The 18214-nt window shown below is 35.5% G+C and overlaps 1 protein-coding gene across 4 annotated transcripts in view; it reads right to left on the bottom strand.

Moving 5' to 3' along the window:
* The window catches only part of LOC143923736 (sodium channel protein type 2 subunit alpha-like), a 200634-nt gene that overhangs the window by 20188 nt on the left and 162232 nt on the right, over positions 1-18214 (bottom strand). For all 4 annotated transcript variants that reach the window (XM_077447559.1, XM_077447561.1, XM_077447558.1 and 1 more), the window contains exon 21: positions 8776-8898. In XM_077447559.1, coding sequence (XP_077303685.1) covers positions 8776-8898 — 123 coding nt within the window. The remainder of the gene's footprint in view (positions 1-8775; positions 8899-18214) is intronic.

The raw sequence follows: 18214 nt of genomic DNA, 5'->3' as shown, positions 1-18214 counted from the left end.
TAACAAACTATCATGTTCATTGTCTGTATCAATCATGTGAACTATGTATTTATCATTTGTATCTAATATATTTTTGTTATGATTCTCATTTACTGTTTGTCACAAATCATGTCTAGGAATTAATTATTTATTATTAAATGTATTATTACTATATCAACTATGTTGATTTTTTATGATTATATTCTTTATATCATAAATGCTTGATTCTATTGATTGAGTATGTTCACCAGTATTGATATCATGAATTGCCCCTAAGGGATTCTGACATTCAATGTATTTATATTCTACATATATATTATTATACACATCCACATGCCTCATGTAAAGTCCCAATCCTATCCTGCATTTTTTCTCAGCAATGTTATTTTTAGCTTGGTGAAAATGTAAGTTGATTCAAGTGCCAACCAATGACCCTGTATCAATTTAATAAATACAGTTCACAAAATAATTAAACAAAATACACAACTTAAACAGATGACAGCTGAGAACAAAGAAAGTGTTACGTAATCATGCAGATGTGATTTTTTTTATTGGAAATGAAGAACTCCTAATGCAAGCAATTGCTTCACATGAATCATTCACAAACTGCTGTACTAGTAGCTACTATTGTTGTGCATAAAGCCAGGCACGCAGTAATGATGTATTCACTACGACTTTTATTCCATTCTCTATATGGAAACATTCTTAACAAATAAAACTCTTTCCATTTAGACAAAATATTTGTTGCATTCAATTTCAAACTTCAGTCATAAGCCATAGTATCTGAACGGAATTTGTGAAGTCATTAAAAGGCATATAAATAATTAATTCTAAATTGATGTCGCTGTCCTTAAAATATAGGAATCTGGTCTCATGCTCATATGTAATTTTAATGAGACAACATAAAATGATAATTTGGTGAAATGCTTTATTGCCAAATAGAAGAGAATATAATATCTAAATGCTATTTTGTATTTTTATAATTAATATTGTTAACTAAATTAGATAAACTGTGTTTAATATGTTAGTGCTAATGTTAATAATATTATATATTTAAAAATATTTCAAATGGACTGTCTGCCATGTTGGTGTTAAATACTTACTGTGACATTGCAAGATCTTGTGATATATATTTTATAGAGAGGGAATCATAGAATTCCATGCTTGGATCCTGCTCATAAAATCATCAATCTTAAATTACATAAAATATAACAAAGACTGAAATGTGTTTAAAATCAGCAGTACATTCAAGTTTTTTCTGTTCCCTTAACATAAATGCAATAAATAAATAAATAAATAAATAAAAACGTAGGCCTTCTTTTAAAATACCACATATGCCTCCATCTTTTCTGTTGCGCCATTTATCAGCGTTACTTTAGAAAACACACTCGGGCAGCCAGTGTTTCTATGAATGGCTATGGTCTGAGCGGTTACTGGACAGTTTAGATTACATTCACAATGTTTAGAGCCCATCAAAGTGGCTTTGTACCTTGTGATAGCTCTGAAGAAATCACAAGTGTAAGCACATCTGAAATATAAACACGAGTGGTGTTTAGAAACATTTGGTCCATTAACAACAAAGGAAGCACCCCTTCCTCTGTTGTGAATGCGCTGAATATTTCCAAGCATGGGGGGGGGGGGGGTAGATTGCCACTGACCTCCAATGAAAAAGCCACTGATCACCATAAAGTGTGGGATTGTTTTTTAAAGGTGGGGATTTGAGGTGTCATTGACCACCAATGATTATTGTGTTTTTTTTAAGGTGGGGGAAGTTAAAGTGCCACTGACTACCAATGATTGTGGGATCTTATTTCAAAGATAAGAAAATGAAAGGTAGGTTTAAGCAAGCCCAATTTTTGGTATCTTTCCTTTGTACAGTATAGAATAACAACCCAGTGGTTATAAAAGTGATACCAGAGGGTTTTTAAAAAAATAAAATAAAAAAAATAACAAACATGTCATACCTACCTCCTCTGTGCAAGGGTTTTGCACAGAGCGGCCCCAATTCTCCTCTTTTGGGGTCCCTCGGTGGAGCTCTTGGCTCCTCCTCTTCTCATGTGCCCCCTCGGAAAGCTGCTTTCCAAGGAGGCACTCGCGCAGGCACGCCCTCGAGTCCTTCTGCTGCGTCCATTGACACAGACAGCAGGACTTGGCCCAGTTCCCATCTCTTGTGTCACTGGATTTGATTGACAGCAGCGGGAGCCAATGGCTCCTGCTGATATCAATCTATCCAATGAGGACCCAAAACAGCATCTGGAGCTGATGTGCTTGTTCTTGTTGCAGGAAAGATCGGGTACAGGTAGGTTAAAGGGGAGCTCTGGGGGCTTGCTGCAGCACAGAAGGTTTTTTACCTTAATGCATAGATTTCATTAAAGTGAAAAACACTGAGACTTTACAAGCCCTTTAAATACTACCAAAAGAAAGCTCTATCTGTCTCAAAAAATTATACGAAACAAATTTAGGCAAAGTGTTGCATGATCGAGTAACTGTCAGCCAAACTATAACAGCAATGAAAACTGAAAAAAAATAGCCTGGTAATGAAAGGCTAGTGGTGGTGCATACCCCAGTAGGCTACATTATATTAAATTCAGTTTACTGAAGTCAAGATTTCTATAGGACTCTGCAAAATAGCGGAAACCCTTGCATAATTCCTATTTAAGCTACTTATTATAAACCGAACCACGTTTGTGTGATTGAATGTGACAGTCTATGGAGGAAGTTTTTTGCCAAAATTCCATTGACAGTCATACAATGTATAGCTGGAGGATATTTTACAATATTTAAAAAATTTTTTTTTTTTTTTAAACACAAGCCTGCATTCAAACAGATACATCTAAATCTAAATTTAGTTGCATATGTCCACCAAGATCAATAATAATGGATAACAAAATAATTGTTATATTTAATAGATATATGTATATTTTGAAAGTAACTTAAGTTAAGTAAAAAGAGAAAGGCTTCCCTGTAAATTATGTTTTTAAATAGTAGATATTAAAATGAATATGTACTCCACTACAGATAAAAAAAAAACATCATTATTATATATATTGGTTTTATAATATGTTCATTTTCTTTCTGAAAATTCGTATTTTTTATGTCAGAAAGTGTTATGTATAGATCATTGATGCTGTTTAGTTGATATTTTCAAATTTTAAAATGAAATCAAGTAGTTATATAAAAAAAAATCAATTGATAATCAACCAGAGGCATCACTGACTCCAGATACCAATTGTTCCTTTTAAAAACTTAAAGTGATTGTAAACCCTTACAACACACTTTTTGCTACAGGAAAGCCTATAATAAGGCTTACCTTTAGCTACTCTAGATATCTCCTAAACCTGCACGGTTTAGGAGATATCCCCTGTATTTGCATGTGCCGATGTCATCGGCACATGAGAACTGAAGCAAACTGAAGCAATGGCACGTATATGCCGTTGCTTCAGTTAGATTGTTCTGTTGCCGGCGGCTCCCGCGTGCATGCGTGGGGGTGGTGTCACCGCGACTCCGGCCAATCACATCGCCAGAGCCCGCATAATGAGCTATGCATACTAGCTCATTATGACTTTTTTTTACTTTGGTTTACAACCATTTTAAGCAGGCCGTATACTGTAAGATTTCTCTTGATCAAGCTTGTGGAATGAATGAGAAAAATCTATCAATTTCCCAATTCATGCTAATCATTGGGGATGAAGGAATGTCCACTGATGGCTACTGTATTCTGACAGCCAGCACCCAAAGTACCTTAGTGGATGCATCCATTAGAATGCAGCCACTCTCTAGCCAACAGTTTTCTACCCACATCCTATGATTTTCATATCAAAGGATGTCAGGCAGGTACCAGTAATTTTTCTTATTTTAAGTTTATGTATTTTATCACTTTTTTGTAAATGAAGTGTGGCACTTTTAAGGCTGTTGGATTATCCACATTTATGTAGCACTGAGAAATGACTCAACACTTCACAAAGTATACAGAATAATTACTAAAATGTCTTTTTCTTTTTTGTACAGCAGACATTCCTACACTTTCCTAAACATTTAATGGCACATTGTACAGTAAAACAAAAGCAGAGACACATTCTTTGCAATAAAACAACCGTGTACATTGAAAAAATATAGTACTGTAACTGTAATCTTACAGAGCTTTAAAAAATATATAAAATAGCATGTATAAAATCAGGGCTACTGAAGAACAATTTTTTTTATCTGAGGGCATTTTTTATGTTTTTATAACCTAAGTGGTTTATTATTGCATGAAACCATGCAAGAAATTATTAATTTCTATGATATATTCAAATTTACACATGTACATGTTAAAATTTGTAAAATGAGCATTATACTAGTTATATGTAGGACTCAAACTGGTTGAATTGGTTCTATTCACAGGTTTATTTTTATTGGACTTGAAGTTTGAAATGCAATTTTATTCAAGAACAAGCCAGTGAGCATGCATATCTGACAGTTCAACTTTATTTATCATTTTTAAAGTTGAGTTGTCTTATTTATCTTTAAAATCAAGCAGTGTACCATGCTTACGTGTTTTTTTAACCATTGAATGCATGCATTGAAATATTGTATTTTTGATTAAATCAATGGAGACTCTTGCTGCACATAAAATTTCACAAACAATTACAATAGTAAAAATGAGAATTAAAACCTTTTCCATTAAATTTCCATTTAGTCTGTGGATTGGTGGTTCAAATAATATATTTAATTTGAGCAAAATCTGTAGGATTTTGTTCCTGAGAATTTTAGCTATAGAATAAGCTCTATGCTGTTATCTGTTTTAAAGCAAAAACTTTAGTTCACGTGCCCTCTCAAAAATTACTGTATGAATTTAATATTGACTGACACACAAGAAATGTGCAATGTTAGTTATCATAGCGTCTGTACATTGATGTTTAAAGCTAATTGTCCTGTAGTATAGAAAATAGTGATGATGATAACAACAATAATAATAATATTAACAATTATCAATATATATAAATTCCTTTTTTTAGATTGTAAGCTCTCAAGAACCCTCTAAACCCTCTCATCTTGTGGTGTGGTCTCCCTTTGTTTTGTAACGCACTAAGAAAAGTGTACAAATCCTGTGTTATATTGATAACAATTCCATTAGCTACACTGCTTAGCTATCTTTGTTGCATTTACTTTACATAAACATGGGATGAACAGTTTTTGGATTAACTGTTTTCTCTGAAATTATTTCTTTAAATTCTGTTATCGTCAAAAATTCTTCCTTTTCTCCCTTTATATCAACACAATCCAACAACATACAGAGCATTTTACCTATTCACTACTGGCATCCCTTAAAGGCTAAATAGTGTAAGGTGATCTTGCACATTTGTGATAGAATAATCCTACATACAATGTGATATAAATAAATAAACAGTGATCAAAAAAATTGTAAAAGGGACAAGATATATGGTGGGTATCTACTGGTATGAAAATAAGCATCCAAATAAGTCCGAGTCCATATAAAAATAGGCTCATATAAAGGTCCACTTCTCAAAAATTTAATATCAAAACCCAACTTCCTTCTATGATGTATAGCCAATGGAAACTGAGCTCCCAGAACTCTCACCTCAAATCTGCAAAGAACAAGCATCCACACCAGGCCTCTATCCTTTTATCCATTCATCCTTCAAAATGGCTTCCTCATCCAGGAATAGTACACCAGGTGAATTCCAGTATTGGACAAGCCATATCTGGCCCTGTAAGCTCAAATGGTGGCCAAAATTGCCACAGGAAGAGAGGAAGGAAAAGGATTGCCTCCAATAGTGTAGTATGTTAAATATTAACAAGGATTTATTAAATTAAAATAGTTGGACTCTTACATAATAAACAACATGAAAAATGCAAAATATGGCGTTCTGAGCACCTTCTCACTTCACTTCTGGGACTGATGAAGTCACGTGATGATGTAACGCATAGGGAGTAGCCGGAAGTGGACATAGACCAGATTCCGGAAATAGAGTGAGAAGGCACTCAGAACGCCATATTTTGCATTTTTCATGTTGTTTATTATGTAAGAGTCCAACTATTTTAATTTAATAAATCCTTATTAATATTTAGCATACTACACTATGTGGAGGCAATCCTTTTCCTTCCTCTCCTCCTGTGGCGATTTTGGTCACCATTTGAGTTTACAGGGCCAGATACGGCTTGTCCAATACTGGAATTCACCTTGTGTACTATTCCTGGATGAGGACACCATTTTGAAGGATGAATGGATAAAAGGAAAGAGGCCCGGTGTTGATGCTTGTTCTTTGCAGATTTGAGGTGAGAGTTCTGGGAGCTCCGTTTCCATTAGATATCCACCATAGAAGGAAGTTGGGTTTTGATATTACATTATTGAGAAGTGGACCTTTATATGAGCCTATTTTTATATAGACTTATTTGGATGCAAATTTTCACACCATTAGATACCCACCATATATCTTGTCCCTTTTACAAATTTTTTGATCACATTGTATGTAGGATTATCCTATCAGCAATGCGCAAGATCACCTTACACTATTTATTCTTTGTTGTGTTATGTGAACACTTTTAGGTTTTGCAGCAGGTGGGTTTTATTCGCACTCTATTTTCACTATATTTATTATTTGTTTACTGATATTTTTTCTTCATTTAGTTGAGTTGCTTGGAAACATTTTTTTTAGTAGCGCAAAGGCTTTCTCAATATATATCCCTTAAAGAATAATTCTAGGCATGGGTACTTTATACATAATTACATTGGTCCAGCTTGTGCCAATATAAATATGTATATACCATGGCTGCTCGATGGCCCTGATAAACTGGAAATCAATGAAGTAGACACATCTACCCCAATGATCTCCACTTGCTTCCAGGCATTGTTAATTTCAATGTCAAATTTCGATTTAGTTTTTGCCTCAAATGGCATTTTAGTTTCAGTCATACTTTAGTCATCTAAAATTGTTTTAGTTTTAGTCATATTTTAGTCGCTCAATCTCCAGTACATATTAAACCCCATACACACTATCAGTTTTTCTGCTGAGTTTTTCCATCAGATTTACCAAAACCATATAAAATGAGGTCAAACCTTAGGGGCTTCAATTTGTATGCAATCAGGGAGGCCCTTGCACTACATGGTTTTGGTAAACCTGAAGGAAAAACTCAGCAGAAAAACTGATAGTGTGTATGGGGCTTAAGTCGACTAAAATCGAATGGGTTTAATTAGTTAAATCGTAATGTATTTTTTATGCATTTCTATAGAATTGCTAAACTCATGATATACTCCTGGAGTAAAAATCTATAAAATGTTATTATTTATGGCATTAACATTTGAACATGCACTACAGACACAGATTTAGCCGTTCTCTCATTGGACAAGGTGGAGAGTGTGATCCCACTGTCTCACCTCTCCACCATGTCCATTAATTTTCCCACTCATGTTCCATAGCCTAACATCACCTAACATCTGTTGATGTACTACCAATTTTCGGGTCCCACACTCTCCTGCAGTTAAGAAAGTCCATATTTCAATTAGGATGGTAAAGCTTTGATCATTTCCATCATCTAATCATGTACAAAGAAAATTCTTCTTTTAAATTGTGCTACACATGAATAAATATTCATTGTGAATACTCAGTTTGCAACTTCTTATGCAAATCACCACCATGGTCTTTGCAATGCCATTAACTATATGCAAAAGACACCTGAACGTATCTTTATGTTTTTAAACATTTTGCTGAACCTATGCCCTTTCCTCTTTTGTGTCTTTTAGTCACACAAATAAAATGATCAAAATAATTAAACCATTGGTAAATGTAAAGTTAGTTTTTGTTATTTAAATCATTCACCTTATACATTAGTTGGGTAATGTACTTGTACATACAATGAAAATGGGTTCCATGCCATCATCATGATAAATACATTCTTAAAGCACCCTTGTGTGTCAGTCTGCAGATGTGTCCATTAACTTGTATACAAACAGCTCAGTACATTTAATGGGCAGGTTAATTAAAGCAGATGTGTTAAATTTTTTAGACAGCGATTCAACACGTATGATATGGCAGCAGATAGTGGTCAGGGAATGCTTATATTTCAGTTTTTATTGCCAATTTCAAATATGTGAACACTGACAGTGCATCCATGCATCAGATGAAAATACATTTATTTTCTAGTAGCCTTAAGTAACAAAAATCAAAGGGTCTATTAAACAGAAAAAAAAGCAAAATAAGACCTCTTTTCACTGGGGTATCCAGTTTTCATTTAGAACAAATAAATGAAACTGTGCGTGTTTGTCACCATTTATGAATATAGCTTAAAAAGGTGTCATGACATCCATTTGCCAAAAGGCAATTTGGCTATTATTAATAATAGTTGCCCTTAATATTCAAAAATCGCATTTCAAAAAAATTAACTTTGGTTGCACCTAGGAGCCACTGTTCAAGAAACAATGCAGATTACTACTAGTCCTAATACTATTAGGTGCCAACCTTAGTACTGGTAACTCTTGGAATATTGCTAGTGGTATTTACACTAACCTAAATGTATTATAAATGTAACACCACTAAACCTCACTTAGCTTTACTTTAACTATATAATTTCTGTTGAATAGACTCAAATATTAACAAAAAAAAAAGCTGGTATGTTGTGAGAGCATATGGTTTTGCAATGTGTTAAAGCATCCTACCTCATATCTGTTAGTGCTAAACAGTATGTATGAGGTTATTGCAGCATCTCTGCATGGATTTATCATATCGTATGCTTTTTTTCACATGCACGATTCATTTCTATGCATGCATTATCTTAGCGTCTTTTAGGTGGTCTTACCCTCATCCCTTCAAATCGTGACAGGGCCCTCAGAGGTCTCAATGCCCTCAGTGTCCTAAGGGACTTTATGGCCCCTAATTCTGAGTAGCCCAAGGCATTAGCTACTAAGCTAACCAATGACACCTACACAAAGACACAAAAGTAATAATCTCATTGATCTTCCAATTTTGGTACTTAGATATTAAAGAAATTTATGTTTTGTTAAGATACTCCAGGAAGTCCAGGTGAACCTAAGAAAAGCTGTGAAAAATATTAGAAAGTAATGTTAAACCTGTTGGTAAAGCTGTAAGAAAAATGTTAGTCTTCTTACCCAATTTTTATTAAAAGTCCAGCTTGACAAATTGAATACACCTATTAAAAAAAGTAGCACTGTTTCCCTGTCTGTGTATATTGCTCTTACCCTGATGCCGTCAAATCTTGACAATGCACGTAGAGGTCTCAGTGCTCTTAAGGTCCTTAGAGACTTAATAGCAGCTAGTTGATCATACCCAAGGGCCACCGCCAAAAGAGATATGATAGAAATCTGTTCAGAATTAATGGCATCATTAATCAGGGCCTTAATTCTTATTCTACGGATTGGCCTTAGAAATTGGGGTGAGGTGATTTTGTGTTATGCAAATAGTAGAGGGTACAATGTAGATCATAATCTACGAAGATATAATTATAATTACCGGTATATCTATCTATCTATCTATATATATATATGTTCATTTGCTTATAGAAAATGTCAATGTAGTGAAAAAGAATGCATGTATTTATATTAATGTGCCATTAACTTGAAAAAATTATTAAAATTAAATCATTATATTTTATACAATATTTAAAATAGACTAAACTACTTAATAACTTATTATCCATACTAAAGGGCTTTTATGTAAAAAAAAAAATGAATAACTGCTTACTAAATTATCAAGTAAACATATATTAAAATGTATTAAATAGTTTATTTTGATGTACAAGTCTAAAACTATTAATATGCCATAGATATTTTACTGATATTTTTCGTTTAATCTAAAAAAGACATGACTCTTAGAATGTGAGGCATGCATTGGAAATATTTGAATAAGTGAAGTGTATGTTGTTTTTACACATTATTCAGAACAAAAATGACAGAGGGAAAGTTGAAGCAATTATAAGATAACAACCAAAATACCTGATCGGTGTCATGCCTTTTTTTTTATTATTATCTTAAGCTAAATAATATAAAAGAAAGGTAATACCTGATAATGAAAATATATTATTACTAGTGACTACTGGGGACACTATATTAGTTTTGGATAGTTTTCCTTACATTTTGATTATATCTATTAATATATTGATATTAATCATTTCTAAATTATAAATAAGTACTTTATATAATTTTCTTTACTTGTTTACAGTCTTTACTTTACAAATAAACATTTATTTCAATGTGCATCCATGATATTTAACTTGCAGAACACACTAGGCTTTCTAATAATAAGGACGATATCACAGATAGTCCACAAATGCTCAACAAGGTCCAGTTATGATATCCCTCTTTTTTAGGGAGTGGACTTTTATTGCACTGCACTGATTTATTGCACTGTCATATCTGAGGAGCTGTGAGATCTTTTTCTAGTGTTCAGCTTACAACTTTTCTTTAAAAAAAAAAATTTGTATGCACTGATTTTTTTTCCATTTAAATTTCTAATAATACGGTCCAGCATTGACTGCTAACTTGACTGCCTCTCTCTAGCTGATAATCCATATGAGCTAGCAGAGGAAAAGGGTGTGTCCCTCCATTTATCGGTGTGTGTTTTCTAAAAAAAAAATTGCAGATGATTCAATGGCCCAAGCTATTCATAAAAGTAGTAAACCCCTAGCAAAAGAAGTGGAAAGTGTGCTGGAGTACACAACTTGTTAGCTACAAATGATAAATATGAATTACGGATAAGTGGTAAATAATGGGAAATAAAATGTTAAAAATGTAAAAAAAAAATGCATTCTGTTTAATAAAGTAATTCTATACATAATACTATACATTCCCTTAAATCACAAAGGCATATGTGTTATTTTCTAAACAAATAAGACAAAGGTTGGCTTATTTTAAAGGGAACATATAGTGTTTCATATACTTTCACTTTATTAATGATGTTCAGAATTACTTTTTTTAATGCAGTTAATTAAATATGAAATATGGCTACTTAATAGTCCCATATATTTACAATGTACATTCAGCAGGTGAAGCTCTGGGGTTCTTTTCATGTGTTTATCAGGCTAAAGCTTAAATTACACATGTGCAGCTGAATGAGTCATAAGAGTGACTTATCTATCCCAATAGAATGTTTAAATTATATAGAGAAAGCCTGAAAGTAAACAACTCCTGCTGCATTTGAAAACCCAGAATGATCTGTGACACCAGTGTCAGGGGTGCACCTTGTATTAAATATTTGTTTATAAAATAAAGATTTTATTTAATAGTAGATATAAATCATCTATTTAAAAATTATTATTTTTTTCTTCAAAATAATGAAGTACTAAAGTAGCCCCAAAACCACTATAATTGTAGTTTATATACATGTTCATATGGACCTAATTGTAATACCCTCTTGGGAAGGGGAAAAAAAAAAGATAAAAATACAAATAAAATGAATGTGTGTTTTCATGTAAATATACTAATTGATTTCTAATGAAAGATTTTTGCTTCACAAATGGAACACAAGGCAGAACAAAAATAATAATGAATAAAATAGATGACATACACAACAATGAAATCACGCTCCAAAGAATCACACCACTCTAACTCCTTTCATTAGAATCATACCGCAAGCAGTGATCGAATGCATTTGTATGAATTAGCCTGGGCAAGCTGATTTATTATTTTCTCTTTTTTTTTTTCTGATTCAACTAAAATATTTTTTTTTCTAAAATTCAAAAACTGTAACTAAATTTTACAAAAGCTTCACTTCGACCAATGCTTGGTACACAGAATGTCATAGGGCAATAATGCAGCTGATTAACATACCCGCTACTGAAAAATTTTAGCACCACTGTTTCCTTTGCAATTGGCACTCAACCTTAAAGTTCTGATTACCTCCCAGTCTTCTTCATTTGTGCTCTTTGGCCTTGATGAAAAAGTATGTGTTATTATTAGTTTTTGTACTTACCATGTACTGTGGTTGTTGCACATGTGGGGAATGCCTGATTTATTTCAGCATTTAAATATTATGAAAATAATAAATAATCATTGTTTCAGTATTTAACAATTGCAGTGGCCATTCAAAAACATAACATATTAATACAATATCAAAGTAATGCAATTCATTATCATTTCATCAAATATGAAAGACCACAGAACATCATAATTCATCATACTAAAACACCATTATCCATTATGATTACAAATTTCTTAAGTGAATAGATATGTGACCAGTAATCGTCGTCAGCCAGCGCCAACATAGTTTTAAAGAATGCATATTAAATACAGATTTGTTTATTAACTGGTTCATTTGAACATTAAACTTTGATTGGGTTTATTTTGCAGATTATAGAAATCCACAAATGTGGACACTTTGGCAAGATTAGTAAAATCATTAAAAGGTTGACTTATAATGTGCAGTCATGTCCACACACAGGATTGGGACAGCTGCTGTAAACTGAGCAGCACATGCGCAGCTCAGCTTAAATTCCGGAGTTCACTGTGATTAGGTAGTTGGGTGTATTTTAATGCAGAAGAAACATTGCATGTCTCTTCTGCATTAAAAAGACTGTTCTCGCAGTGAGTTACAGCAGAACTTCATTTCCGCTTTTTAAAAAAAGGACTCATTTACTTTTTGTGAATTCGAGAAAATGTGTCATTACTGATTTGTTTCTAAAGGTGCACAAAGCAGTTCTCCTGGTTTCACTACCTAGTTAATCACTGACCAAGAACAAGTATGCAGCCAGTGAAATCAGAAAAGTCTGACCCACCATCCTGTATACCTGTTCCAGGTCTTTGATGACAGACTCAGGGACTGCATAATCAAAAATAAATAGAAAACAATAATTTCCATGTTCCTTGTCTTACAAGCTCCTTTCTAATGGTGCATTAAAAAAAAAAAAAACTGAAACCAGTGATGGTTAGAGTTGAATGTAGCAGTAAGGGAAGAGAAATGTGCTTAAAACTATACTGTATCAGATATGTTTGGCTTTGCTGTTTTATCCCCAAAGGAAAACATTGTGTAAAACATTTTAAAGTGGTTGTAAACACTCACAAGTACCCAGTGAAGTGACTAGCATTAGGCGCTACACAGAGTTTAAACAAATCATCCTACATAAGTTGTAGCTGTGTATCTGCAGCCAATTCTTTTGTAGATCATTCTACATATGCACAGAAGTGTGGATTGCTTTTTAGTTCTATCAGCAGGTGTCAGGATTAGAAAAGTGACAACAGAAAAAAGACACAGTACTCCATTGAGTTTGCCCATTTTCACATATCCAACAGCTATGAGCCCTGATTTGAGGAAAGGGACACATCCACGATTGAAGAGGTATTGCAAGGAACCTGGTCTAGATGGGCATATGGCCCTCTATTGCAAGAAAGTTTCCAATCTTTTAGCCCTCCCTTTGACATTATATTTCAACTCGATCCAAAAAGCAGGTCCCATATACTCCAATACAGCCTATATCACCCTACTCCAAAAACCACATAAGGATCCTAGTGATGTAACCAATTATAGACCAATATCACTCATTAATAATGATTTGAAGTTGTTTCCAAAAATGTTTGCTAATTGCTTGCTATCCCTTATGGATCACTAAATCTATTTGGATCAGGTTGCTTTTCTCCCACATTGACCGGCAGCTGATACTTTGTGCAGCATTTTGAGATGCAACTCTAAAGACTTTCATCTCCAACAAATTCTGAATTATTTACACTCTCTACAAAAGTGATGACCTAGCAATGCAAACGCCCCTTCACATGGTGGATGTGCCCCAATGTTAGACGTTTTTGCAGGTTCATTTTGTTAGGGACACCTCGGATTGCATTGTTGATCATGTCAGTTGATAGCATCATAAAACATACGCAGACCCTAATTTATTTTATATTTTTAGTGTCCGCGACGGCTTGGAAAAACCCAGTAGTCAACTTAGCTTTGCTGAAATGCAAGATGACTTGGATCATGCTTAATGAAAAGATTGAGAGCATTTTAAGGGATAAACAGGCACTTTTTGACACTTTTTGACAAGATAAGGAAGCCTTGGCTTTCTAATTTACAAGTACCGGATGTTTAATAGTGTTTGGATACATGGTCAGTGGGAGGATTTTGGATGGACAAGACTCTCCTCTTCTATCTTTACTTCCTGCCTCTCTTTCTTCTTTTTCTTATTACTTTCTTCCCTTTTTCTTTCTCATTCTCCATGTTTGCTTTTTTTTTCTTCCCAACAATGCTGTATATTGTGTAGCTTAATTGACACACTTATTTGATGGTTGATCACTAGGCATATTGGTTATTAGTAACTTTCAGTAAGCGGCTGCCCTATATAGGGCCTGGTTCCATGACCTGCTGCTCCCACCAGATTACTTTATTCTACTAGTATGACTCATGTCTATTGCTTTCTCTTTGTATGATGTCTAGGGAAGAGCCCAATGTTCAAGTCGAACGTAAGTGTGTATGCCCGCTCTTCGAATACTGAACATTATAGGGCGTTCGTGGGAAATTTGAGCGCCCGTGGAATGCGTCCTAATGAACGGCGAGTCCGTCAATGCACTTCGAAATCGGCTGCTGGCCAAAGCATGCACCTGACCTGCATGCTTTGGCCAATCCCAGCTCGCAGGGTGCATTTGGCAAATCATAGCTCAAGGGGCTGAGTTCACGTCCCACTATCTAAGGCTGCTTATACAGCAGCCATACAATCAGAGCAGCAAAATGACATTTGTAAAAGGAAAAAAATGTCATTTAAAACAGGCCACATGCCCTCAACATGGGGAGGGCATTTTGGGATCCCCCCTAAAACACCTTATCCCAATCACCTCATCCCCACAACCCTCGGTTGTGGGGGTCTGTGGGCGGGGGGTTTATGGGAATCTGGCAGCCCCCTTTAACAAGGGGACCCCCAGATCCCGCCCCCTATGTGAATGGGTATCGGATACATTGTGTCCCTACTCATTCACCAAAAAAGTGTATAAATTGTAAAAATGACAGCAAATAGTTTGGGACAAGTCCTTTATTTTAAAAAAAAAGTGTTCCGCGATGTCCATTCATCTTCAATCACAGCGTCCAATGGACTGAGAAAAAAAAAGGAAAAACTCTGCTTCCGTGGGAGGCTCCTGCTGACTGCAGGCTTTCTGCATTGACAGCTGTTATATAGCCGAGGGTGGGGCCACCCAGTGACATAAACGTCTGCCCTTCCCCCTGAGGTTATGCAATGTCAAAAGGGGGTGGGTCACCTGTTTACGTCAAAAGGGGCTGCATCGCAGTATCCAGGGAAAGTTACTTACATTGTCTCCAGGATCCTCACGCTGTGTGCGGCGCCTGTGTCTTCCGCCCAATGCTCTGCATGCCGGGCTTCATTCCCTGTGAGCTGCACGACGCACGGGAACGGAGCACGGCGAAAATTCAAAAAGTGCAAGAAACATAACACATACAGTACACTGTATTCTTACAGATTACATTACTGTTTCAAACTATTTCACCTCCCTTTTGTCCCTAATGCTGTGTCAGTGCACTGCATACAGTCTTATATTACATATACTGTTCTTTCTGCCTGGAAACTGGAGAATGTCCATAGCAACCAAAAAGTGTCCCTTTACATCAAAAGCTGTCTTAGCCCTTGGCGGAGAATCTGTTGGAATGAGTCTTATCGGACTGTGTCGTCAGATAATCCGACTGTGTGTGGTATGCATCGGACTGATTCCGTCCGAATCTCCGTCCGACCCAATTTTCCAACATGTTGGAAATATTTCCCGACCAACTGGGCTGGACGGACCTAATCCGATCATGTGTAGAGCATTTTCATCGGACCAAGTGCCACGCATGCTCAGATCAAATTCCTACATCAAAGCTATTGGCTACTAGCCTGAATGTAGTCCCATCGTAACGAAATTACGTCATCATGTTCTGAAAGATGTGATTTTTTGCCAACTTGGCCCGACCGTGTGTATGCAACAGTTTTGGACACAATCCGTCGGACTAAATCCGATGGGCAAAATCCGACGGATTTGGTTGGCAAAATCTCCGACCGTGTGTACGTGGGCTAAGACCAGCTAGAAAACAGCGATAATGAATTAGAATCACTTGCAGAATTGAGCGATAGTGGGGAAATTCATCATCAGACACTGAAAGTGATGACAGCAACAATTCTGCAACTGAGCACATTTTAATGTTTTTGAGTTGATTACATTATTGAATAAATTTAATTATTATTATATTATTATTTTTCAGAATTATTTATAGTTATTTATTATATTATAATTTATGATTTTGTGTTTTGAAACTTTATCATACCCAGGGTATCTACTAGACACTTGTTTGGACAGATTTAAGTGAGTTATTCCTTAGCCCCCGAACACACGGTCGGACATTCCGACAACAAAATCCGTCAGATTTTTTCCGATGTATTTTGTCTGAAACTGGTGTTGCATACACACGGTCAGACAAAGTTATCGGAAAATCCTATAGTTCGGAATGTGATGACATTCGTTTGTTGCGACGGGACTATGTTGCAGCTAGTAGCCAATAGCTTTGGTCTTGTAATTTGATCTGAGCATGCGTGGTACTTTGTCCGATCGGAATTCTCTACAAACGACCAGAAAAATTCCGATCGGATATTGTTGTCGGAAAATTTGAGGTCCTGCTCTCAAATTTTTTCCGTCTGAATTTCCGACGGAAAAAGTCCGATAGGGCCCACACACGATCGGATTTTCCGAAAATATAATCCGATCTGACCTTTTCCGTCAGAATTTCTGAGTGTGTGTACAGGGCATCATCCTTAATGATGCCCCTTGCATTACTGCCAGGTTTGGAGTCTTAGAGGATTGTTATACGCTTACTTTTTGTTAATTGATACTGGGCATTCATTTTGTTATGCATACCCATAGCAAATCTAGGTTGCTTTACTCTTCTAGTTTTATCAGTCATATTTTCCAGCTTTGGAGACACATACACAGTATAGAAGGATGTGTTTTTTTTCATATTTCATGTCTGAGGTTTACAACCAGTTTAAATGATCTAAATTGTAATGTCTAGAAGACAGTGCCAGTTTAAAATATCTTATTCCTTTCAGACAGTAACTTGAAAACAAAATGTTGCCACCCCTGACATAAAGCTAATTCAAATAATAGACTGAGCTCATTGGGATACAAATTTACACAGTCAAACTAGAAGTTTAATTTTGATAAAAATATGAATATGCTATCAATGTGGCACTAGAAATTGGGAGAAAGAGTGAATATTAAGACAAACTGATTTTGTTCAAAAGTACACTTAGTTGGCTTGATTTACTAAAGGGAAATAGACTGTTCACTTTGCAAGGGAATTTTATCTAACAAAAGAATTTTCCCTTAGCTTAGTGAATGAGATGGAGCTCTGCTGACCTCCACTATCTAATTACGTGCAAGTAAAAATACTGTTTTTTGTTTTTTTCCCCTTGCACATGATTGCATTTTTTTTTTATTTATTGCAAATTGAGATTTACCACATTAACTAAGTTAAGGAAAAATCCCTAGCAAAGTGAAAATTTCCTTGCAAAGTGAACAGCCTATTTCAGTTAGTAAATTAATACCAATACATATTAAAAGAGAAGTATGTTTTTTTTTTATGGGTTATTTATACTTACCTAGGTGGAGGCAGCATCTGTCCCTCGCCACCTCTTCACTGAGAACTGAGCCCCCGAACATCGCCAATAGCTCCGTTCTCTCAGCTCCCAGAGAGGAGAGCTGCTGACTGTCAGTCAGCAGCTCTCCTGCTCTGCTCCTCCACGCTTATTGGAGAGCTGAGCTGTGGAGAGGCGGGGAGCGGAGAGCTCAGGGGCTGAGACTGCCATGAGTCCAGGCAGCTGGCAGAACCAGACTTCCTAAGTGGGGATGACACAGTGCCTGGACTGATTCCCGTGACGTCAGCGGAGAGCGGACTTCAGACCGCTCGCCACTGAAAAGGGGTCACAGGTGTGCAAAACAAATTGCACTCCTGAGACCCTTAGGAAAAGCCCAGCCTAACAAGCTCAGGCCGGACTTCTTCTTTAAAGCTGCATACATAAAATAATATTGTGTACTTTTCAAGAGATGGGGTAGTACATTCCACCTTGTAAATTAAATATTGAAGAGCCTACAGATGTTCCCAATTTCTATACTTTATTGGTTATATATATTATTTTTACAGTGAGTAAAAAGCCCACCAAGTTCATATCACTATATGCACAACACCCACACAGGGAACAGTCAGTAAACCTCTACAAATATATATATATATATATATATATATATATATATATATATATA

Source organism: Lithobates pipiens, unplaced genomic scaffold, assembly GCF_037356315.1.
Source record: "Lithobates pipiens isolate NorthernLeopardFrog02 unplaced genomic scaffold, aLitPip1_a1.2 Scaffold_22, whole genome shotgun sequence".
NCBI classification, from domain to species: domain Eukaryota; kingdom Metazoa; phylum Chordata; class Amphibia; order Anura; family Ranidae; genus Lithobates; species Lithobates pipiens.
Note: the sequence above shows the minus strand (reverse complement) of the source record. Positions and strands in the feature narration are given on the sequence as shown.